Source organism: Harpegnathos saltator, unplaced genomic scaffold, assembly GCF_003227715.2.
Source record: "Harpegnathos saltator strain DR-91 unplaced genomic scaffold, Hsal_v8.6 scaffold58, whole genome shotgun sequence".
NCBI lineage: Eukaryota > Metazoa > Arthropoda > Insecta > Hymenoptera > Formicidae > Harpegnathos > Harpegnathos saltator.
The window spans coordinates 1,466,833-1,492,872 of record NW_020230404.1 but is presented as its reverse complement, the minus strand read 5'-3'; the positions used below and the strand labels follow the sequence as shown (position 1 = coordinate 1,492,872).

Here is a 26,040-nt window from a genome sequence, read left to right as displayed (position 1 = left end):
CACAGATTAGTTTATACAGTTTATACAGTTTATACAGGATACAACGATGATTAATGGCGAACGGGTGTAAATTGGGCTTTGCATTGCGATCGTCACGATAACGAGGTAAAAATGATACCCTTGCGAGAGCGCAAACTACAGCGGGAACGAGTAATCGGATTTCCGATGATGAACGAATAACGTCATCGCAAAAATAGCCGGCCGTGTGGCATTGTATTGTGTTGCATCAACAAATTAGCTCTTTGACTTTTAAATTAGGATTACTATGTTTTTTCTACATCGCAGAAAGATGTGTTGCCTGGGCGTTTCCGTGAATTGCCGTCATGCATATTTCGGCTGCATACGGATGTGTAAACACGCGAAACTATTTCAATGAATACAATGAATTTTGCGCAAATAGCACGCAATGAATAATAAAATAACTGTGAAAATTTCGACTATATAGTCGAAATTTTCATAGCTGTTTCATTAGTTTTAATATAATATATGTATGCATATGTACATATGTATGTAAATATATGTATATATGTGTGTGCGAGTATATATAAATCTCATTTTTGTGTCCTACAAAGATAAAAATTGATTGATCTGCGGGTGAACTGTGTAATTAAAATCTATCAAGCTATTAGGTGATTCTCGCAGATGAATTTCCCATGTGTTTTATTCAATTCAAACTTTTGAATTCCGATGGCTTTTACGCACGTCCGCAAATCTAGAATTATTTAATTATTTTTACGCCCGGTCGTACGAATGGTCAGCAAAAAAAAAATGCACCAGTGATGTATCGCACATCGAAAAATAATAAAATATCATTGAAGGTCAGCATTGGAGCGCGCGTCGCCGTTTATTGGCGCTTGTTAATATCAACTCATCTGGCAACGCTAATTAACATGTATTAATGCATATTATATGAAGCGTACAGGGAACAAGATTAGTTTAAACTATTTCAGGCGTGTTTGATGCTCGCTGTTGTTATCACGGATCGAACGCGGCGAGAGCGCGAGCGCGAGAGGACGGATAAATTTCGATACGAATGCTGTGTGTCGTGAGAAATCTCGCTGATGACCTATCACGATAATCTATTTTCCGAACGGGATTTATTGAGTATTCCCGCGAACGCAGAGAGAGCTCCCGTTGTAATATCGACTTTCGGCGTTAAATATTTTCGCATTCCGGCCATTTCGAAACGCTCGAATGCGACGGCTCATTCATTTAATCGTCGAATTTATCTGCAGTTTGCCTCGATTAATGCGCGCCCCACTAAGCATCGATTCCCCGCCATATCTAACGGAAATTCGAAGGATTCGATTTTTGAGGAAACACCGAACCGCTCGAACCTGTTAACGCTTTGATGAAACTGCGATAAACCGTTGATTGTTGCGATATATATATATATTTGTTTATTTATAAAATAATTAATTTCTAATTTCCCGCACAACGAGTAATATTCCCCTCCGTACTCGTTTCTAACTCGTATTGTAATCGGAAAATCACAAATACTACTTAATTATTACTTCGATTCGATAGATCCATGCATATCAATCGTGCTATGCATATACAATGTTGCAATATCCTCGAACAGAAAGTCCAATCGCGTGTTGAACTTGAAATCTACCGGAAACAACTTTGTTTGCTGTGATTTCAGGCTCCGTCAGATTAGGCAAATTCGGACGCTGAGCGTCTCAAATAACTTCGAGAACAACGACGTGTACACGCGCACAGAGTGCCGCGCTGCGACGCGACGCCGGGAATTAACGGTTTAAGATTACGAGAGAGAGAGAGAGAGAGAGAGAGAGAGAGAGAGAGAGAGAGAGAGAAAAAGAGTCCGTAGGTCTGCGTCCTTTTCTTACTTCGTCTCACGAGCCAGAAGATAATGCTGTAACATCGAGTGAAGAATGGATATGGCCCGACCAATTATCTCTCTCTCAATCGTGCCTTAACCCTCTGTCCCGGGACGATCGTAAAAATGTATGAAACCCTTTTTGTGCGCAGCTTGTCCCCGTTACCGCATCGTCAAGGTATCGCGCGCGCGCGCGCGTGTGTGTGTGTGTGTGTGTGTAGATATATATATATACGACTATGTGTGCTCGCGCGCGGGAAGGAAAGACGAAACTAAAATGGATCTGCATTAATCCGAATAAAAAGTCTCGGCAAATACGCCGCTAACTTGCGAAGTACTTTGCGACGGAGGACTTACCTGATTAAGATTCTGAGATAATTTCGAAGGGGACTAGGGGGTGGGCGCGAGAGGGAGGATCAGAGCGGTCGGACGATGAGCCGGGTGGAAAAAAATCTCCGCGGATCTCGACCTGTGCCAATACCGAGACAGAAAGCCGGCGAGGATCAAGATTTAACTGTGAAAAAAGACAGAAATTCGAAGGATATCTCCGCTGTCGCGTGAAAGGAGGATCGGTGAGCGAGTTAAAAGCGGGACAAGCTTTGAGTAGGCTGCCGGTAAGGTGCACCTGATAATGTTGTCGGAAAATTAATTTATTATTGCTAAGAAAGCCGCCCTATGCCGGAAAGTGAAATTTCCACCAACCGAAGCATGTGATATCCCGAGAGTCGTGTACTGATCGCAGAAGTGAGATCTTCACCGCGAACACCTACAAGTCGTGGCTCTCCTTCGGGATTTCGAAGGCGTCTCTTATCGCTCATATAGACGTGCCGTTTACTCTACATCACTTCAACGCGCTTTCTCGTCTCTCGTCGTTACGGTCTGAAAAGTGGAGACAGAAGTAGCCCTTGTCGAAACAAAACGTAATGTTGACCGCGTATGTCCCGCCGTATAGAAACTCGCTATCGGTGGAAGAAAGGGCAGAAGCACAGAAGAGGAGAGAACGAAAAGAGAAGGGGAGAAGGGGATGGGGAAGTACTTGAGGAGTTTTCCGAAGAATTTCAGCCCGACGAAAAAGAGAAATACAAGGCAAAGGCCATTAAAAACCGCGGGCAGAGTCCTGTAAAAGCTGGATATTTTAGATTTCTGACTTCCCGCTGGAAGTTCGGGGCAGAGAAGTCGACTTGCTTGAAAAATTGGTGGTCGGGTAAACAACCGTGGGTACAAAAAGCACGACAGATTTTTCCGTGCCGCGTGTGCACTTCTTTCCCAAGAATTAAAACGCTCACGCGGGCGGTAAATAATTTTTATTAGACGGCTCAAATTTCTTTCTCCGCCTATTTTTAAAGGAACGAGTATTTCTACGCAGCCGTTGCCCCGGCAGGTAACGACATACGCGAGCGCGCTCTCTGTAATTTTACAGCTCGATAATTTCGCGTCTCATTCCTCATACCGATAGTCAAGTCTTCATATCCTAGAGGAATCTAGAGCGAAATAATACGTAATATATCAAATAGTTCACAATCTCCCGCAATCCACTGCACGTCTGAGAGAGATCTCAGCGTGCCGTTGGAAAATTCTGTCACTTCATCTATCCCGAACGTCTCGCAACTAGCTGGGGATGCACTTTTCAGCCAAGCGGAGAAGTATCTCCGCGCATATCTTCTTTTTCTTACGGCTCGAACGAATCCCATATAACGACTGCGACATCGCACCTTCGTACAGAGATTCTCTCTCTCTCTCTCTCTCTCTCTCTCTCTCTCTCTCTCTCTCTCGCGCGCGCGCGCGCACGCGGGTTTTCCGCGCGAAATTGTCACACGTCCATTTACACCGCTCGGCAACTGAAAGAGCCTCGATGATCTCCCGACACCCCCCTCGCGGCCCCTCATTTCGGCCGGAACACGGGACAATGCCGAGCCGTGTCCGGACGCAAGCCGCTTCGGCAGGTAGACGACGGCTCGTGTTCCGCGACAAAGACGACGGCGCGGACAACAACGGCGTCGTCGTCGTCGTCTTTGTCGCCTGGGCTCGGCTCGGCGCTGGCAAAAGAGGAACTGAAACGACGCGTCGCGACGCGATCCCTTTGTGTCGCAGGCATGGCGGAGGGCGGCAGGAAGCATCCGGTGTTGCTGTACATTCACGGCGAGAGCTACGACTGGGGCAGCGGAAACCCCTACGACGGCAGCGTCCTGGCTAGCTACACCGACCAAGTGATCGTCACCATGAACTACCGGCTGGGCGTGCTCGGCTTCCTGAATGCCAACGTGGCGCCGCAGACCAAGGCGAGAGTCGCGAATTACGGGCTCATGGATCAAATTGCCGCCTTGCACTGGGTCCAGCAGCATATCGCCCTGTTCGGCGGGGATCCCGAGAACGTTACCCTCATGGGCCAAGGCACCGGGGCCGCTTGCGTACACTTTCTCGCCATCAGTCCCACCGTTATTCGGGGTGAGTACGCGACTTCGAGCGTTTCAAAGCGTTCGACCCTGCGTTTTATTCACAAGACGTACGGAAAAGGTACACGTAGGGATCGGCAAAGATCACTTGGCGAGTTTTAGCAGACTTTGGGCTTGAACGATCGACAGAGACGCGTATCTCGTATCGCTTGATCACTTTATTTATACATTTAGGGACTGAAACTACTCGAGAGCGTTTGAGAAAATTATAAATTCAGCGAAAGTGAGAAAGTGAGAAAGTAGGTGTCGAAAGCGACAGTGAGTGAAAATCTTCGAAATTGTGAGCTACATAGGTTGATTCAGTTACAAAAATCTCGTGTTGCCTAATTAGTAATTAAATATAGTTTTCAATGATGCGTTTCAACTGTCAAGTGTGTCATATTTTCCAATACACAGTCGCTATTATTGTCTTCATGTTCAAAACCCTCATAATAAGAATTACAGAATTTTACTTCAAATTCATTTGTACACGATAAAATTATTGTGCAAAATCGAACCTTTTTAAAACTACTTTACTATAAGCAATGCAAAGCCCATCAATATCGGTGAGGAATATCTCGTTGCTTCTTGTTAGAAAAAAAAAATTACCTCCCTCTGCATGATTTTCCGATTGTCTTGTACTCAAAGAAAACCCGCTAATTCATAATTTACTCATGATCCGTATCCGTTGGTATTATTAAATTACAATACCAATATCGTCTGTTGGGAGTTTGAAGTTTCGCTCAGGGTCGTTATAATTAATCCCAGACTCGCGCAACTTCGACCATTTTGCAGCACTGTGCTTTCGATGCACGAAATTCGGTCGTCACAATATCGGGCGCAACTATCGAGTTGTATAAAATAACAGATGGCGAAGTTGGAAAAACCACAATACAGCGGCTGTACCACTACAAGCGGCTGTAGCCGCGAATCGCAAAATTCAGCCGGGCGTTGTTAATTTCCCCGGGAACAGGGGCGGTCGAAATTTCTGAATCGTTCGCCGCCATAGCGCGCTCGCAATTATTCAGAGAACACGTTGCACTCGCGTGTCTCGTAAATGATTAAAAGCGTTTTCGCATTACACATAATTGAAGAGCAGTAGCAAGTTTTACACGAGCTTCGTTACAGCGTGTTATTTTACGCTGCTTAATTACCTATTGCGCCAATTAGGCATTCGCAAATACAAGAGTAGAAAAGAGCTTGCCACTTTCCGCGTCTGAAGCGGCTTCTTCACGAACAACTCGAGAAGAGCTCGGAGGAATTCACGTCGATCTATCGATTCGCGAGCGAATTCGCTAACGAGATCTTCGAGGATGGGGCGCAACGACTTTACGCGCGTGTTCGTATCGAAGCTCGTCTCCGCAACAATTCCGTGCAACTTTTCCGCGATGAAACGAGAGAAATCTATGGTCTCGAGACAGCAACGATGTGACCAACTTCCTCGGCACGTCATTATACGTTTTGCGATTTTTCCGACTCAAAATCTAGGAACATCAAGATAGAAGGAGAAAGAGAGAGAAAGAGAGAGGGAGAGAGAGAGACGCATCCTCTCTTTTCCTCATTACATTCACATACCGGATGTACAAGTACATCGATCTCCTGCATATTATATTACATAGAAAAATTAACGCGACTATCGCGAAAAATGCAAAGATTTCCTATGGATTCTTAGGAGCAAATTGCTGAAAACCTCAAGACCCGACCACCGCGAAGTATCTCTTCTCGTCAAAGAGCATCTTCACCGTTCCCTCTCTCTCTCTCTCTCTCTCTCTCTCTCTCTCTCTCTCTCACTCTCTGTCACGCGAGCGCGCGCGAGAGACACCGTCTGTCGCAGGAATCACCACGCTATCTTCATAACGCATTCCTCATTCGAGGACAAAAGAAAGGAAGAAGGAATTCAGAAAGGAGAAATAGCTCAAACCAGCAAGAATATCAGCTCGAAATTTCTTTCTCCGTATATATCGGATCACCCATCTCCTCTCCCTCCCTTCGTCCTCTCGCGCTATTCCTTTCGCCATTTTGCAGGGTTCGCGGTATTTTCGAGGACGAACACGCGCGGATCGGCGTGGTAACACATTGCCGTGGATATTGGCTGTCCCCCTTTATATCTTCATCCAACAGCAGCAGCAGCAACGGCAGCAGCAGTGGCAGCAGTGGGCCATCTTCGTGGTCGTGTTCACGGTTAACGTTCGTCGCTTAACAGCCTCCCTCAAGTCCCTCCGCGGATGGACACGGCTAAGAGGATAAGAGGAAACCCCTCCGACCCTTTTTCTCTCCCTCTCCTTGTTCTCCCCTCCCCCTCCCCCCTCTCTTTCTCTCTCTCTCTCTCTCTTTCTATGTCTCTTTCTTCGCGTTCCTCTCTTTTTATTCTCTCGCTCCGGTTCTCGCTCCTTCGCTCGTGATATTATGTGCGTGAAATATCGCCTTTTCCTACCGGCGTTACCTCCGTCGTAGGCGCTATTGGAAAATACTTTCCTCCCTTATGAGGAGAGCACAGTTATCCACGCGTGTCCGAGATGGGAAGTTTTTTCCTCGTTCCGCTTTTTATCCGACGCGGCTGTTTTACATTTCTCCTTGAATTCCTCGATTTCATTAATTGAAGAATCCTTCTTCACCGTATCAGGGCGAGGAGCAGAAATTACTCGAGCTGATCGCGTGAACAAGGAATGTGTCTACGGTCGTTGTACCGCTTTTCGCAAAAAAGAAAAAAGTGATCGCAAGGACGAAAATTTTTATGATTACAGACTTGAAAGTGAAAATCGCATTGAATGAAATATCTCTAGATTTCTGTATTAATTTTCATCGTCATATTGAAGAGTATTCGGTTTGTATCTTTTTTGTCGTGATTAATCGACGAGCCAATGTTGCTGTCTTTTCTTAACGCTAATATCATAAAATTCTTCTCGCCCAATGGAATTCGGGTTATCCGCAGATTCTATCGTTTCATGCTCGTTCTCCTGCGATAGAAAGAACTCGTTCATCTTGCGATAGAAAGAGTACCGTTTCCCCTCCTTTTTTATTTGTTTGCCCGGGACAAGACCCCCGATCAGAAAAGATCCTGGCATGCTCAAGTGTTCTCTCGCCTTCCTGACTCTGCTTCATTCATTCCCATATCACCGAAGACAGAAATGAGAATTCCATTTTTCCAAAGCGCCAATCTCGAGAAACGGCAGCGTCCTGTTGTTTCCTTTGACTTTTATAAACTTTTCCTAATTTTTTTTCTTTCTTTTCCTCTTTCGTGTTCTTTTCTCTTTCTTCCTTCTCTCTCTTTCACACACACATTAATTTCACTAATAAATTGCTTCAATCGAAAAATTAGAAAAGCTTCATCTTTCGAAAAAATAATCTTTAAAAAAGATAATATTCGTTATCTCGAAAAAAAATTTCGTACAAAGCAGACGTTGTATTTCTTGAAAGAAACCAAATATTTGGAACAAGATATTATTTATCCAATTTAATTGTAGATATTAAAAAATTTAATTTAAAAGATTTCTCAATTATTGGAGAAATAACTTTTTTTCATTTTATTATAATTAAGATAATTCAATATTACATATTTTTATAATTAAATTTTATAAATATAAAATTGTGTGTGTGTGTGTGTGTGTGTGTGTGCGGAGGGAGAAAAGAGGTGTTATATAAAAATATTTTATATAACTGGGACGTGCATTAGAGGAAATTAATTTTTATCTAAACGCTGCGTTTATAATATAATTATTAAGTGATTAATGAAATTTAATGAGCAGGAAATAAAGATTACAAATTATTGTCTCGAGGTATAAAAACAAGCATTTCATTCTTCTTCATCAAATAATATCTATGCAAGTTCGCGTAAGAAAGATTCTTTTCTTGGATAATTATGATCCGGCGGCTATCTTTCTTCGGGATTCGAGAATAACTTTGATTTGTCTTTCTTTCCTTACTGAGAGTAACGAGTAACGTAGCTTTCGTCCATCCGCCATTTTCGTTGGCATAATTTCCTCCTCAAACAATCCGCTCGTATAATACCGTCATAATCGTTTTGTCCTTCCCAGAATTAAATATAACACTTCAACTGCGTTCGCTGTTTTCGCTGTGTTTTATAAATTCAATAATCAAATAGTCACATGAACCGAGGAAACTTATTGTTAATTAAAAATTACTAATATCGGGTTAAAAATCAAGGAATCGAAAATCTCTAGATCTCGAAAAGAAGCGAAAACAAAAGAGAAAATAACGGTCTTGCTCTTTGTCTCTTGTCAAACTTCATTCGCTTTTCGTGTCTATCGAATGACATCTGAGAACTACAATATTCAAGAAGAATTCCAGACATAAAATTCAAGGATCCGCGACTTTGAATTCTTCCACCAATATGCTTCACTTCGGCTTTTTGCTTCGCTGATCACGATAACTTCATACACATTCAAATCTATCTCTCCATCTTCACAAATGTATCTTAGTATCTGTCATACAAATCGATATCCATCTTCATCCCGCCTTGTCCATTTAGGGCTAAGTAAATAATAATTAGATTACCCGTCGGTTCTCCAATCGAGTGTGAGAAACCCGTTTGTGAAAATAACCTCTTTATCGTGAAATATCTTACTCCCGGTGTGTCATTTTAAGAAATAGGAGTAGATCTTCCGGTCCATCAGGCACATTTTCTCGAGAGAGAATAATTCCTTTATCGATGAAACATGTTGTCGTTCTTCTTTTCTACTATTCTCAAAAATAGAAATATTCGCGTTTTTTCGCATGCATTTTAGCAAAGATTCGATCCAGACGTGTGACGCGGTCCTTTATTATAGAATAACGTTCCGGACAAAGGAATTTTACTCGGTCAAAGATGCAACTGTTTTCCTTTCCCAATCCCATTTCAAAAATCAAAAGCGTTTGTTTTCTGAGGCAATAAAGTGGAAATTAAAAGTTACAAATGTCGTCCTCCTCTTTAAGGGCAATTTTTTATTTGTCTTTCAGGATTGCTAAATACACAGCTTGACCACTAAATGTATCGATCGAATACAATTTTCGACCTCGAAAACATGATAAAAATTTCGAAAACATACGATGTTAAAACATCTTTTCTATTTACAGGTTTATTCAAGCGTGCCATACTATTATCCGGCAGTGCCCTTTCATCCTGGGCAGTGGTGGAGGATCCAGTGTCCTACGCTTTGAAACTGGCTAAAGCTGTCAACTGCTCTATTCCCGATGATCTCCTCAAAGACAATGAGTTAATAGTCGATTGTCTGAGAGAGAGCAGCCTGGAAGAGCTGATACAAGTTGACATTCAACCGCCGACGTTTCTTAGTGCATTTGGCCCGAGTGTCGACGGTGTTGTTATCAAGCCAGACTTTCAAAAGGACCTTCTGTCCTACCTGGGTCCCGAATTTCAAGGATTCGGGTGAGTATCGAATAGATTCGAGATATTAGCATTCATTAATTTGAGAACTTTTAGTTTTCCATTTTGCGACCTTTTTTAGAGGAATAGGCTATTTTTGCGATCTTTTTAGAGCGATATGTTCATCAAATGATGAGATGAACCTTTCTCGAGTAGCCCTTGCGGCCATTTCGCACTGCTAAATTTATTCGCCAATTTGAGATAAAGAAAAGCGATCGTGTACGTTTGACCTTGCGGATTCTCGGCGCCATTTTGGATACGGTCACAGTCTAAATGGGGAAAAAGGATGAAACCTGAAGACAGTGAGGAAACGAGGGAAGGAGAGGGAAATCCTTGGATTCCGGTAGAGCTGGCTTAATAGAGTTTTATGGTAATGCGGCGTATATTTCTACATTTTCTTTCGCGGCTGCAAAGGAAATCCGTGAAGCGGTGGAAAAGTTATTTTGATGTGTGCACTTCCGGGCCTGGCTTTGCTTTCTTGCTTAGAGGGGGGAGGGAAGGGGAAGCAGGATCTCGTACTTAACGTCGGCTCTCACAATAATTCCGCCTTCCGTCTTCCGTCTGACGGATCCCGGAGTTTTCTCGTTAAATGGAAAGTGGGAGCTAAACGAGCCAGTTCCACCGCGAACATTAACGTGGTTCATTAACGCGATTGTAAACGACCCGACCCGACCTTACAGCGTCATTAGCATACTTACAATCGAAGATCGCGCTACGCTCATGCTTGGAAACCGTAGCACGAGGTCGCGTTATCGTCTTTATTTCCGAGCAAGTTGCATTTCCCGACAAGTTTGCCTCGCCGACATTCTCGATTTCAGCACTTGTCAGTGCTTTTGGAGCTGTTCTATTTATTAGACGTTGTTGGCTGTAACATGATTAGAAGCTAATATTGAAACTGACAATCGATCAATTGCACGACATTCCCGTTCGCTTGACTTCAGCCCCCTTCCGAAAAAAGCTGAACACGGCGCACCCATTACGAGCAACAATAAGTACGACCTGTTGTTCGGCGTAACTACGAGCGAGGCTCTGTGGAAATTCGCGGAGAAGGATGTCTTGCAAGGATTCGAGGGGGAAAGGAGGGACAGGATCATCCGCACGTACGTCCGAAACGCCTACGTTTATCATCTCACCGAAATATTTTACACGGTGAGTCGTTGTTCTTTGACTAAAAAAAAAAATAAAAATTTCCTTAATCTCGTCAAATTCGACCTTTGTATCCGCCTTTGGATCTCAAAGGATCCTAAATCTTTAATCAAAGCATTTATTATATTTCCCGATCGCGAGAGTCTGAAAATTGACATTTCGATTCGATACATTCGGTTTCGGCGGAGAAGCTTCAAAGAGCGGAAAATTCGCAGCGATTTCCGCAACAAAAATGAATTACATTTGTCGCCATCGCCAGCGATACGCAACATACCGCGCATATTTGCGCGACGCGTGTATCGTCGCATGCGCGCAGAATTTATCGCGGGATATAATTGTTACGTTCCACACAACGATTGAATCGCGAGCGTAGCGTTTTGTCGAAATACGCGACGACGCAATTCCATTTGGCCGGCGCGTTATCGGTCCGTGCCAGAAGCGACACACGCCAGACATTACTTAATGATTATGGTCAATTAAATGATTACAGTCATGGCAATGCGTTTTTACGAGCGCAATAGGGGAGCCATTGTGCTGTCGGGCAACGGGCTGCTTATTATTCTATGTCACCATATAAGCGGAAACAAGAGCGACACTCGCTACGCGAAAGTCACTCGGACTTTTTTCCCGCGGATTTTGCTGATTGGGGCTTCTAGAAGCGCGGCAACTTAACGCTGATTGGAGATCGCTTTCTTCTTTTCCCGGGTATCTCGGATTTTGCATTTTATCTCACGGTTAGGAATCAAATCGAGCGGCAGAATATTACTTCCGGGAGTGCACAACTTTAATCAGCCGAGAAGGGGAATCCCGAGCGCGGCATTCAAATCCGTCACTTTTGACATTTCTATCACACGGCGCAGCTGATAGATTTGGAACTTGTCCCTCTTTTTTTACAGGTCGTGAATGAGTATACCGACTGGGAGCGAACGGTACAGCATCCCGTCAACACAAAAGACGCGTGTGTACAGGCGCTGAGCGACGCGCAATTCGTAGCCCCGCTGGTGCAAACCGGAGATCTCTTCACCCTCAGGCACACCAAAAAGCCGAATAATCCCCATATCGCGCCGATCCCCGACAGCGAGAAAGAGCCTATGCCCAAGACTTATTTCTACGTGTTTGATTATCAGATGAAGGACGGTGATTACCCCCAGGTAAGTGAAATCAGATACAAAGTATAAGAGCGATCAAGACTCGACGCCGATCAAGAATCAATAAGAGAAGAGAAAGGACCAACGAATATATTCTTTAAATCTCCTCGGGTAAAAATTCCACTCGAAAAGTGAATTAACAACCGAGTCACTCGACGTCGAGTGACACTTCGCTCAAAATGAAAATTTTTCCACCTTGAATCGTCGAAAGGATATTTTCGTCTGAGACTGAGAATTGAGTCGGATGTACTTCGCCGTCATTTGGTAACAAATTCAGCCCAATCGATTGAGAGTCTCTTGTACGAACTAAGAGTCTATCCTCGAAGTTTGAGTTAAACATTTACTCTTGTGATTTCGAGAGGCGGTATTTACTCTGTCACTTCGAGCGGATGTCCTCGCTCGTTTTAAGTGAGATTTTATTCCGGGGAGTTTAGAGAATAATAATGCGTAATTGTGTTTGTGTGCCTGTGTCCGAAAGAGATCAGTTGTAGGACGGACGGAGAGCCGATAATGCAAATTCACTCTCCCGGTTGAAATTTTCATTCGTACGGATTAATCTCTTTCGTCATTTCGCATGATGTTTTCGCTATCGCTTCGAGCGAACTTTCTCGCTCGTTTGAAACGAAATTTCACCCGAGGAAATTTAGAGAATCCTTCGACCTCTTTCTGCCTTCGGCTTCTGCCCAATTAATGCATGAAACACGAGACGGACGGAGGAATGTCGTCGAAGTAGGTCGTGGGATTTCGCGTGAACTCTTGGATTACTTCGGACAACTACTTGATAGATTAAGTAACGTTCATGTAACAGCATCCAATTACATACTCGCTCCACCGCTCTTGCGGTGGGTCCTTCAATCGCGTCCCACCAGCCGTCATCAAAATAGCGAAGCTTGCCGGCCCCGTGGGTGCTTGGCTTCATCATCTGCGGCCCCGTCAGGACGCAAGTTACAACAAAGCAATTATTCGCTCGTCGTTGGCGCGCGACGTATATTCTCATATAAACGCGTCACGACTGTTTTCCTTCTGTCTCTCCACCCACGTTCATCTGCGAGAATCCGCCCAAATTATTGGCGTGTTTATGTTCAATTATGCACAGATTACGTTATAACGTGCGCGGTGTCACATTATTGTTCTCGACCGCGATACGCCGCGACAGCGCCCATTATCAGCACGGATGCAGGGCTCCTGGTCAGAAAGCAGGCATGCGCGCGTGTGTCGGATTACTTCTACCCTAGATCAAGGAATGTCGCATGAATTTTGCGCCACTTCCGGCAAACGAATTGTTAAATTTGCTCATTATCACAGACAAACATTCCACCATTCGTCCGACTATCTCGTCGTCAAGTGATAAAGTTTGTCACCAGCGCGAAGAAATAAAAGGAAACATTGAGTCGACTCTTGATCCTGATCTCAAAATTCACCGATAACATTTTAAATAAATGGCAAGTAGGAGTCTTGGAGCAGTGTATTGTAGTGAACGATTAATTAACGAACATACAAGTTACAGAGACTGATAAGAACAGATTTGATATCGACACAATTTTCCTCTTATCGGAAGTGCATCGTCCGACGATAAAATTCATGATCTCACAATAATCAAAATCACACACATCTGACGAGATACGACGATGACCATAAAATAATCAAAACAAATGTCTGTCAACCGGCAATGTACAACTACGCGTTAAGACTCCCGCACATTTGTCATTTCTCGCCGCGTCATGTCTCTGCGTTTGAATTGGTTTCTCTTCGAAAAAGAACTCGCATTTTAACGCTCGTAATGTAACATTTTCACTTCTCTCGTTATCTCCCTCCCGACTCGCGCGCAATTCTTCCTACCCGCGATAAAATCAGAGCAAGACTGCGCATTTACGCGAGTCGCAATTTATCAACCTTCTTCTTCGCTTCCGTTCTCGTTGCATCACGTGTGCAATGATCTACAGACGATTACGGTCAGTTGGCGAGAGAGAGAGAGAGAGAGAGAGAGAGAGAAAGACGCGAGTCTATTCGCGCAATAAATCCCGGCCCCGTGCTTCCGGACAAATCCGTCGCGGGGTTGCGTCGTTCAGTGAAATCGATGATCGATCAACGGGTGGTCGATTAGCGACTGGATGGCTGATGTTTGACTTGCCAAGTTCTGAGGAAACTCCGTCGTGTAAATATGTACAGAGATCGCGTCGGTAGAATAATCAGTCGAATCGCGAGAATGTCGCGCGCGCGCGACTGCTTTCGCTGTTTGTGATGCCGTTCCGAGCCGGGTAGGAAGAGGGGGGGGGCGTCTAACATCCTGCCTTTATCTCGCGGGACGCGTCTCCCTCGTTGTTTGCTATCGCAAAACGAATCCTCGCGTCTCTCCTCCCTCGCGTCTCTCGGTTGCATCCATAATTATTCCGAATAAATAGTCGCGGCTTGGCAATATTTCAAGCACCACCACCACGATCGCGTGACTACGTTCGTCGCGAGCATTACCTATGAATTGAATCGGATAACCTTCTTCCACAGGATGTGTCCCGTCATGATACATCATGAGAAATTCATGTGTTTTACTAATGCAGCAATTCATTTACCTCACAGATAGACGTTCCTCAAATGACGAATGAGAAAAAGATTCGCGCGCGAGAAAGGAAGCGTAACTTTGTGTTTGCACAGTTGCTACAATATCTGCGCCACATCCCTTTCTCTCCCGCGGCTCGTCTCCTCCCTCCCTCTCTTCTCTTTTCTTTACGTTAAAATAAATATTTTGCCTCGAGCCATTTCGAGAGGGGAATCGATAACACCAGGACAAAATCTTTCTCCATCGAGCTTGCGAATTTCGCCGGCTAGCCGTATTTCGTGTCGATATAAATGCGCACTCGCGTAGTCGATGTAGCGGTCGTGGAGCGCGAGATTAGCTGTCAGCACAGCGACACTTTATTCTTTATTAACTTGTTCAACGTTTTAGGATTAAAAACGCACGCCGCGCAGAGTTGTGCGCCCGTTCGCTTACGTTATTTAACATTAAAGTGGAATAATAAGGACAGCCCGGGCAGCGAAGAAGCGGACAGGGGAAAAACTCGCGCATCCTGCGACACTCATTTCCCTCTCGGCTACGGGGAAAATCCTCTTTTAAGACGGCGACGCACCACAATGCCGTCGCTGAAGATAATGGGGAGATTCGATTTACGATGGAGTCGACGCACGTACATCGAATATAATAAAGACGTCGGGGCGGTATCGCGTCGTTTGCAGTCGCCGCCGAACACGGCCGCCACTACGACTTCAATTCTACTTCAATTTTCGCTAAAATTTTTTGCTGAAAGCAAATCGATCGGTTTATCAGGCCGCCTCGTCGATTTCCATCTTATTACGCGTTGAGAACTAATCAGACTTCTTGACGGCCGAAATCAAAAGAAAGAAGAGAGAGAGAGAGAGAGAGAGAGGAGAAAAGGAGAAAAATAGAGAGAGGAGGAGGGGGAGGGCAAAGGAGAAAGATGTCTTTGGTCGATCGTCGAGCGATCGTACTACGGTTTCAAAACTCGATCACATCCGCTAGTCTGTTCATAACGATATGGCGGGCGCGTACGTAGGCCAAAGGACACGAGAGAGATCCTGTCGATGTGCGAGCGGCACAGGGGAATATCCCAGTCACGTCACGCGCGCCATATGCGCAACATCGCGTTTGCCCACAATGCAGTTTTCCTACTTTTTCGCGTTTGCCAGCAATTCCTCGCCTTACAGGCAGACAACCGACGCGGCGTCTTTTCATAACTCGGTTTACACACACATAAACGCGAGAAACTGCGTCGTCCTGTGTTGGCCGGCATAAACGGATTTTGCAATAACATCATTCCCACGACGAGAAATCCCGGCAATGATTACAAACGGCTGTCCGAGCACGCGTGAAGCCGCCTGTCCGTGCCAAAATTCGCGAGTCCGAACATTTCGGCGACCGAAGCTCGGCGTCGCGGACATTTCTAACTGGCACCCATCTCTCCCATCTGTAATCCTTCAAACGTTCGCTCCACCGGGGCGTCATACTTATGTGACACATCAATTTCTCACGAGAAGCCACTGTCACACGTGCGTGATAGCAGTAATTTTTCCTTCCACGTTCGCATAAACAGGGTCTACATTTCACATAATTGCATAAAAACTGAAATAATCCGAGAAAATCTTTGCGGTGGAAGAAGCGCAGTAGCGAACACGTCGAAAAGAACGAGAAGGATTTGAATAATTCCCGATTCGAGCACGGCAAAAACTGCCACGAAATCATCGAGGAAAGCCGCGCACGGTGGCGTCGTGTTTCGCGCGAGTTGAAACTTCTCCGCCTTGCTCGCGGACGCAGAGAAAACTAGACAATACGGAAAGAAGAGGAGGAAGTAGTTTTTCTCGAATTCGTGGACCACGCCGCTTGAGGAAACAGCTTGTAATTTAGCGACAAAGTGAAAACGGACTTTGCGGGTGGGTCGCGATCGATGCCGCCCGGCGCGAACGAAATTCATCCCAAGGATCGTTGGGGGATTTGCAAGGACCCATCGATACGCGGAGGATTTGCGAAGCCGACATTTAAAATCTATCAGCTCGCGCGCCAGCTCGTCCATTCAAGGACACTACGCTCCTCGTGGATTCTTTTAAAAGGTTCCCTTATGCTGTAACTCGATTGCGAACAATTTCCTTCAGCGGGGCTCGCTTGCCGTCCGACGGAAAATACGTAAACCCGCGGTGAGGATTACCGTGGTAACTGTAATCGTATCTTCGTCTGGTCGGGACGTCAATTTATCTGCGAATTGTACAATTCTCGTATTTCTCTCCTCTCGGATTTCGAACCATTTTTACACTACTGTTTCAAATTGGAAGAACATAATTAAGTATCAAACATCAAAATCGAAACGGAGATCAAGCAGGATCGAATGTCGTGCAATGCTTTCGAATGTTCGGCCTCCGCGTTTTACTCTGTTCGTCAGCTCCTATGAGCAAAGTAACTCTTATAAAAATCGCATTCTACGGCAATATTATGTGAACATAACACCATGGGAGAGCTTGCGCTCAATAAACAATCGCCAGTTTTGCGAGACGCTGGGAGAAAGTTGCCCCTGACACACCTGTGTTGCCGCAGTGATTATTCGTCATTTTTGCAGCGGAACTTGATCGCACAATTGCATTCAGCTAAAATCGGCATTTTAGTTTCTCTTGACGGCAAGAGATCGATGCGTCGATGAAGAAAGAAATAAAATGGATGGAGAAAAACGAAACTGAAACTGAAAGGGGTTCTCCGTTTCTATCGCGCCACTCGTCGTGATTGCAATTTCTCCATTTCGCGCGAGGAAAATGAGAATAAGACCCTGCTTTGCACAGCTCTCCTCCTCTCTCCCTCTCTCTTTCTCTGTCTCTCTGCTCTACCGCTCGTCTCCAAAAAGAGCTTGATGGCAAGGAAGGAAGGAAACGAAGATAGGCGAAGGTGAGTTGAAAGCGACTGTGAGAGCAGGAAAAAGGTATTACCGCGACAAGAAAATTTGCCCCCAAAGCTCTGCATATCTTAAAACACACTTTCCCTCCACGTGAAGCGTATCTTTGAATAAGATACCAACCTTATTGGAATTTCTCAGACACCTAATGAATTCTTTGAGCGGACGCTCCTTCAAAACTAGAACGCGGATACCATCAGATACACGAGACTTGCTTTGTTGCACACGAAAGCGTCGTATTGTTTTATCACAGCAAATTAATAATTGTCTTCTCCAGCCCGTGAGCGTACCGATAGATTATATTACGTCGAAAATATTACTCGATCGAAACAGAATTAACGGGAAGTGTGCGCGTGATTCTAAAAGTACACACGTCACGACAACATCGTCGAGTGTACTAACAAACTCCCTAACCAACATCCTCGCGGCCACTCTCATTTCTTCCATCATTTCCGTCTGCGTTGTAAGCGAAAGCGTAGCGCGTGCTGCACGCTAGCTCCATCGAAATGAAGAAATTCTACGGTGCATCGGAGCCCGATTCTATGGTTAAATTACGCAGTGACGGACGCGAAGAAACTGAAAGGAATTGAGGGACGGCTGAAAGGAGTCAGGGGGACGGTGAAACGAATTATTTAATTAAAGCTATCTAGCGCACGGTTTCAAAACCGGGCTACCCTCCGCTTCCCTGTCACGGCAATCCTTTATCGGCTAATTGGGGAGCACCCCGTCTAATGAGCGAAGAAAGAAAGGCAAAACGACATGAAACAAAACCGGCACGCTGACGGGGCGGGGGGAGGGGCAGGGGGCAAAGGGAATGACCGGCAAAAAAGGCTGAAACGAAGGCGCCGCGAGTCCCGGAAGGAGATTATCCGTTTTGTCCAATTTCTTTCTCGTTGTAGCGCTTTGCCCTGAGGATTTTTCGTCGGGCAAACGGGTAAACGTGATCCCCGTCGGAAAATCCACGGCGTTTATCTCCGACGCACTCGTATAATTACGACGCCCGGGATAGCAGGAATTTAAATAAATGCAACTTGTAAACGCGCGGACGCGCGAGCGCGTCGAAACTAATTTCAATCGCACACGCGCATTCGATCACGTGCACTTTAATAATCGCCATGGAAATTACGCATTATCTGTTTACATTAAACGTCGTCACCGCGAGGTATTTTATAAAAGATTAAATCAATTTTAATCGTCCTGCAAATTGCGCCTATCTAGATATGTGTATATATATCATTATTAAAAACGAGTTAACTTTGATGAAAGAGAAATACGATGCTATAAAACGACTTCGTACATACACATACACACACGCACGCACGCTTGCATTCACGCACATACATGCGGAAGGGGTATACTAACCGACTAGAATTAAAGGGAAACCCTGCTCATGCAAAATCATATTTACAAATCGATTTAAATATAAAGCTGCACAAATGAGAAAAGGATAATCGTGATATTTCCGAGGCTACGTTAGAGAAGATACAACAATAATAATAAATACTAAATCGAATAAAATGACGAATACTAAAAATCGAGCTTAATCCCGTAGAAATACGCGTAGAATACGCGTGAGATCCTGTGCACACGTACTTTAAATTCCGAATACACGCAGCTGCTATCGTTAATTAATGGCCGGCTCCGAGCGAGCCCTTCGTCCGTCGCGTCGTGTGAACGCGACACGGCAAATATACAGCACTCTTTTTGTTTTTCCCCGTCGTAGCGAGCAGGAGCGGAACGTCGAGTCGGATTTTCCGCTGTCCATCGGAGATCTTTTCCCCATTCGCGCGTGTGCGCGCGATACGCACCGTTCAGACAAGCGCGACACACGTCGCTTTCGCTACCGCTCGCAGCGCGGAATATCGCGCATTGCCGCGCCGAAGCACTCGTCGCGAACTTTATGATCAGCCGCGCCATATTCGCGCGGCATCGCGCAGGCAGGTAATACAAGGCGGCTTAATGTCCGCCCCCTGCTAAAGCGCAATTAAATTATTTGTCCCCCTCTAAAATTTGCACCGCGCTGTTTATGCATGCTCTTTACGCACCAACGACCAGCGCAACAGGTATTTATGAATGCGATTTAGAAAAATAGCGTTATCCGCCGATAGCTGCGCCCTGGCCGCCTCGGTCCCGGGGGAGCGGGATGATTAATGCACTGTCATTCGCCGAATGTTATTGACAATTATTGACTAACGAGCGCAAAATCGCGCGGGTCCCGTGTAAAACGACGCGACTGCGACGTAGCTCGACTCAGCTCGATGCAACTCGGTTGCGTCGAGCTGAGGCATTAATAAACGCGCGAGGAATTATCAGCATACGGAGGCGGGGATTTTATTCGTTTGATTTGCAAATCACGCAGGATAGTCGGTTGTTTCGTTCGCGTATTGATGCGCGCGAGCGCGTTAATTAAAAGAGAGAAAGAGAGAGAGAGAGAGAGAGAGAGAGAGAGAGGGGAAGCCCTCCCACGATATTTTTCCGTGCATACTCGAAAACGCAGGACGCGCGCACGCGCGCGCACTTGTCCTCCTATAAAGCGAGCGTCAAAGTCAATATTGATTATTTCGATCCTAATACATCGAGTCAAACAATTGCTTCAGCACCAATTGGCGCTTCACCATTAGCGCGACGTTTACAGTTAGCGCGGATGTTTGTTATTGCATTTTGAACCGATGGATCCTGCCTCGTCGCTGGCCGCGGAGAGAGAGCCCTTCGGAGTCCTATTAAAGGGCTCAAGGATTAAATAGCGGATGCCCGCGGGCGCTTCACGGTATAATAAAGCGAGAGGAGGATGAACGTCGGGTCCTGGGGAAACAGCCGCCAAATAGACGCGCTTTCGAACGAATGGTGCCATTCGGCGGAAAAAGCTTCGCCGTTTTATGGCTGCCGTTCGACAATTTGCATGCCCGTTCTTCCCCGATTTTGATGGGCAAACGAGCACCGAAACGAGCCCTCGTAAGCTTAGTCACAAAACGCGAGGGAAGAGCCGCGATCGCGAGCCCATCATGGCGTCCGATTCCCCGAGCGTTCGCGCGGACACTGACCCGGGGGAACGCGGCGAACGTCCAGATCGGTAATGAGCAGCTCGCCGGAGTAATAATCAACTTCTCGGAGATAATGAGGCGAATGGATGAAACTCGTCCTTCAAATTTCCGCGCCGCTTGTTCACAAAGCGAACGCGCCAGCAAAAGCGGCCGGCCAATTAAGATTATGTAATAACTGTATCCTAACGCATTCGCGTCTGACGTTTCGCAAAAATCCTAGTTCACTATTACCGCGGAAATAACATCCCGAAGAGACAGGCGTAGTAACGCTGTCGGTACAAAGAGGGAATTTCTACACCTCGATGAGTTGCAAGCAGAGAGCCGTGAACTCGAACTCGTCTGTGTTTCCGAGTATTCTACTGGTTTTCGAAATATCAGCTCGAGAGTCAAGGTAATTCTCAAGTTACACGTGTAGCTGCCTCGAGTACTACTCCGGCACTTGAATCATCCAGGTGTAATTCGCATGTTATTTTTACAGGCGTAAACGTACAACTGGCAGAAGCTCTCTTTGCGCGTCCCTCAATTATCGTCCTGAAGCGCATCGTTTGATACGTTTAACGATACGTTAAACGTGTCGAATGACATTTAAACGTACTCACTGACGTGACTTAGCCGACTAGGCTGACAAGAAGCGTGCGAAGAGAACTCCAGCTCCAATTACACACTTATGCGTGTCCAGCTAATACACTCGACTCTGCAGTGTACTCAGAAGACTGTAGTACTTGAAAGAGCCAGCTAGCCAGAACTGACGCAGCTGGTACAAGGTTGTGAGGAGATCAGCTTGAGTTTGCACGTGTTTGTCCGCTAAAGAGAGAAATTTACGAAATGCTTGAGCACGTAGGATGTCGGATCTCGCGAAAAAAAACGAGAATCGCCGGTATCCGAACTTCTCCTTCTCACTGAGCGCGCACGCATCTACAAATTCGCGTACGCCCGATAACAGACCTTCCCGCTCGTTTCTCCACCTCCTGATTTAAGACGAGAGTCGGCGGAAGATAATAGCCACCTCGTGTACCCTAATATACAAAATCATATGCAGCGGTACGACCGGACAAGCACCGGCTGGCAGTCAGATAAGGACCACTCACGAGTGTCCGGACGTACGTTTGCACTGCTCGCCTGGCCGTATTCGCTTCCTCGTTCGCGCACGCGCGATTTCGTGCTGCACGAAAATAATAGCCAATAGAAACAATACCCTCTATTCTCGCCAAACCGTGCCTGACCTGCGTCTGAGTCGCCATTGTCCCTCGGGGAGCGCGAGGATGGAAGCCGTGCGGCGTTTCCGCACGTTCGCCGGGAATTGCCGCGACCGCCTCACGACTGAAAAATTCCGCGCGCGCGGCCCAACTTTTTCCATTTAAATTTAAATCCGCACACGCACACATATAGAGCTCTGAAATAAAATAATCATACGCGCACGCCGGCAAATCGATATCAATCTTGTTATTCTCCTGGAACTTCGCCGATGACTGATTTGTTGCTGTGCGAGTGTGTATGTGAGCGTCGCTTCATCAATAAACGATACAAAAACACTGAGAAAGAGTTACGGCAGAAGTGCCCGCTCGGGGAAATGACGGCCCTTTGATGCGATAAAATGCGTAAGCCGAGGCTGACGCGCGGCAGTAAGCTTTTCACTGCGGAGTCGCCTGTTTCTTCGCGAGTCATTAATTAGTGATAAGACGATTGTCGCGGGGATAGGGCGGAGAGGTTGCCCTTCTTGGGGAGAAAATTAGGAACGCGCAGTTAATAATTGACACAGCAAATGGAGCACGTAGTCTCGCGCGCGCACGATTGTCTGCATATCAAAAGGGATGTGATGTATTAGGTGCGCTATTGTCACGTTATTACTGGCGTGGCCCCAGCCGCGACGTTACAGCGTTACCTCGTCAACCGGCTGAATTACGATATGATAAATTAATTCAGATTAGAATGACTGCTAATTAGCGTCCATAACTCCGCTAATCATCCGCGCATATCTCTCGTGCGGACTCTTACTCTTTAACAGCATTCAACCACGGACTTTGTAATGAAAAGCGTAATTTGCCCGTTTTCAATCCGCTTTCAAGCGTAACCAAATCCTATCCCATCGTTATTGAAAATATAACCGCGAAACTTACTCTGTTTAATTAATGTCACCGCGTACACAAAGATATAGAAAATTAAAATTATTGATATAGAAAATATTAAAAAAAAGAGAGAGAGAAAAGAAAAAAGAGAAATGAGAGAAAGAGAGAGAGAGAGAGAGAGAGAGAGATTTACGTTCGATTAATATTGCATATAATTCGGATCCAAAATAATTCTCAAAATGAATATTCTCGACATTATAAACTAGCAAAATCTATGTCGCCTAAGCTTTGGAAAATCCCGCATTTGACGAGAGCGCGAGTTTTGTCTGTTTTTCCGTGTACCTCGTAATAATAATTTACAGATGATAAAATGCGGATGAAATGAAATCCTTCTCCGATCGCGCGCCAACAAACAAAACAAGTGTAATACTCGGCAAACATAATAACGCGTGATCGTACAAATTAATCGTATTCGTGACGACTGTGATTCCCGTTAGAACGGCGACGTTATTTTCGACGGCAGCTCGTATCATAGTTCCCCACGACGACACGGTTTAACCGAAGCACGAATTGAAATTTGCCGGCATGTACGGAACGCTAGGAATGCCCGCCGCGATTCTGTCGGTATCCAAGTGTCGGCGAGGGTTGAGGCGAAGGTGAGGCGGAAAGGCGGAGGTCCAATCGCGTCAACGAGATTACATCGTAGAATTTCATATCCTTTCGCGGCACCAAAAACAAAATCTCTTGCCGTGTCTCCCTTGGCAGGTTTACACGATGCTGGCGAGTGGCATCCGGTAGAAAGCTATTTACTTCTCTCAATAGCAAATACACAAACACGCGCTATTTGCACAGTTACGGAATGTTTTTCGGCGAATGTTATGTGGACTGAAGCCTGACCACGAACAATAGCATTGGTATGTTGCGATAAAAGTTCTTGCAAGCAGGACTTTTAGATTCTAAGCAGTCGTCTGGTTAGCAATGCGATCGATCTCCGTCTCGAAAAGAACGCGTCGCGAAAGAGTCGCGAATTTATGAGAAACGAGCCGTTAAATCGACACATCGACCTAAAGATTGGCGGAAAGACAGGCGAACACGCGGCATCACGAGATGCAAACATCTTGGTGTAGTCTGCGCGTCGTTGTCGACGTCGTTTCACGGCTGTTAAGACCGACGTTCTTACAAAGCCGACGTAATGTGGCTTCGAGGCTACTCCTCAGCCGAGACACCACGACATTAACGGCGCATTTCTTGCGCATCTATGAACTCGTCGGATTACGGCGACTGACTTTTACTCGACGATTCTGCACGCGTATAACGCGAAAACGCGGTAGGATGTTTCGTGTCAGGTGATATTGGCTAACGAGCGACGAATACCGCGCGCGATGAAAAGGGAGGCTCCAGACGTTTTAATCTCCCTAACAGAGCAACACGATGCGTCGCCGAGAAAATGTGGATAAGCGAGAGACCGTGAAATAGAGGGAGAGAGAGAGAGAGAGAGACACGATACAAATAATAAATGCGTCTTTGTGATGAAATGACAAACGGCGTGCATAAAAGTGCAATCTTGATTTGGAAATATTAATAATTCCGCGTGTATGTGTGGAGTTAGTCGGTGCTTTCAAGTATTCAAACACATTGGTTCTTCAAAATAGGAATATCATAAAAAGGTATTAATATCTATACAGAATATCCCGCCTGACATTATCGATCGTATATGGCCATAAAAATATAATCTTTCAAAATATTACTCTAGATATAAATGTGGAATTATTTAATATTTTACAAAAATTTAATGCAATCGGTCCTTAAAAATGGAAATGACTATTAATATTTATCCAGAATGTCCCACCCGAAATTATTGATTGCATGTACCACAGAGGTACTATATAAGTAATTTGGATTTCAAGGTATTAAAATAGTCATATGTAGAATTATTGAAAATTCCATAACATTGTAACGCATTGCTTCTCAATAATGGAAGCCACTAAAAATATCTCAACTTGTATGTAGATAATATTTGCATATTTCGAAGGTAAATCAGACTTTATCAACAGCATATCCTGAATGTAAATAGCAACTAGAGCAATTAGAGTCGAAATTAACAATAAAAAAATATCGCGAGACTGGTTATAGTTGATTAAAAAACAGTGTTCTCTAGCAAAGCTAGTGTTAATTTCTATCAGCCTGGATAATTTTATTTTTTGCTTTCTCACGTATAATATGCGATGCAACAACCGGCTGATATCCACACAATTACCATTAATTACCGATAATAAATTTAACCAGCTACGCGCAAATTATTTATTCTCTTGGCCCAGTAAAGGTTTGAATAGATGATTTATTAGCTCACACATTCGAGAGAGAAAAGGAGAGGAAATGAGAGAAAAAGAAGAAGAGGGAGAGAAGTGGAGAGAGAGAGAGAGAGAGAGAGAGAGAGAGAGAGAGAGAGAGAGAGAGAGAGAAAGAAAGAGAGAGAGAGAGAAAGAAAGAGAGAGAGAGAGAGAGAGAGAGAGAGAGAGAGAGAGAGAGAGAGAGAGAGAGAGAGAGAGAGAGAGAGAGAGAGAGAGAGAGAGAGAGAGAGAGAGCATTAAATCCAACATGTATTTGGAGAATATAGTTTATATCTCCCTTTGCAAAAATCAATAACGCACAACAGACCTGTACACGTGTACGCGTGTAGTTGTCGGTCTCGGCGCTTTAAATTTACGCGATTTCGTTGCGCGACTACTCGGGTCTCGGTATTTTCATATTCAGATTTTCGACTCTCTGCCCAAATACACCAGAATATACTATAAAAATATTATACTTTCAATGCGGTATAAAATAAATTATCTGAATATATTCATTATTAAACAGAACGTAGCGCGAGTAACTGCCTCCGCTGCTTTCGTTGAAAATCAATGCGATTTATGACTATGCATGCACTACATCGTATGACACTCTATGTGAGTGTTGAAATTCAACACTCACCGTCTCACGGCGAAATTCACCAACGTCCAGTGTAAGGCTCATCCACGTCCAGGATCCATCTCCAAGGCTCGTCGCTGCAACAAGCTCTACCTCGTCCGGATGATTGTCCTTCATTTCACTGCGCTTTATTTTTCCGCACTCACGACGCGATTAATGTTCTCGTTTTCTCGCCGCTTAACGAATTAACGGCGGGACGTCGATGAAAAGCCGTGATTTATTTCGGAGCGAAATCTACGACTTCGATTAACGAAACACGAAACTGGTACTCGCGAGTTCGTCGAACGAATTCGTCCGTTGTTGCGACGCAGATAAATCGCGGCACTTCTGGAACACACTCGCGGCGCGATAAATCGCGGCCGATTCAGGAATGCACTCGCGAATCACGTGGAAAAAGAAACATAAGAATAAGAAGAAACCCGAAAGCCGATCGCATCGATCGGCGGCGAGACGCCGACTGCGAGAAGACGTGCGTAAACAAAGTAATAATGAGGCGTGATATTTTCACGCGTGACTTCGCAATAAACCGGCGAAGATTACTCCGCAATCTTGTTGCGAAAACTACTTCGCAATCTT

The 26,040-nt window shown here is 45.2% G+C and overlaps 1 protein-coding gene across 1 annotated transcript in view; it reads left to right on the top strand.

The window, feature by feature from the left end:
• NLG-4 (neuroligin 4) overlaps nt 1-26,040 on the top strand; it is a 248,452-nt gene that overhangs the window by 153,944 nt on the left and 68,468 nt on the right. The window contains exons 5-8 of the mRNA XM_011141664.3: nt 3,932-4,285; nt 9,346-9,655; nt 10,594-10,801; nt 11,695-11,949. Coding sequence (XP_011139966.1) covers nt 3,932-4,285; nt 9,346-9,655; nt 10,594-10,801; nt 11,695-11,949 — 1,127 coding nt within the window. The remainder of the gene's footprint in view (nt 1-3,931; nt 4,286-9,345; nt 9,656-10,593; nt 10,802-11,694; nt 11,950-26,040) is intronic.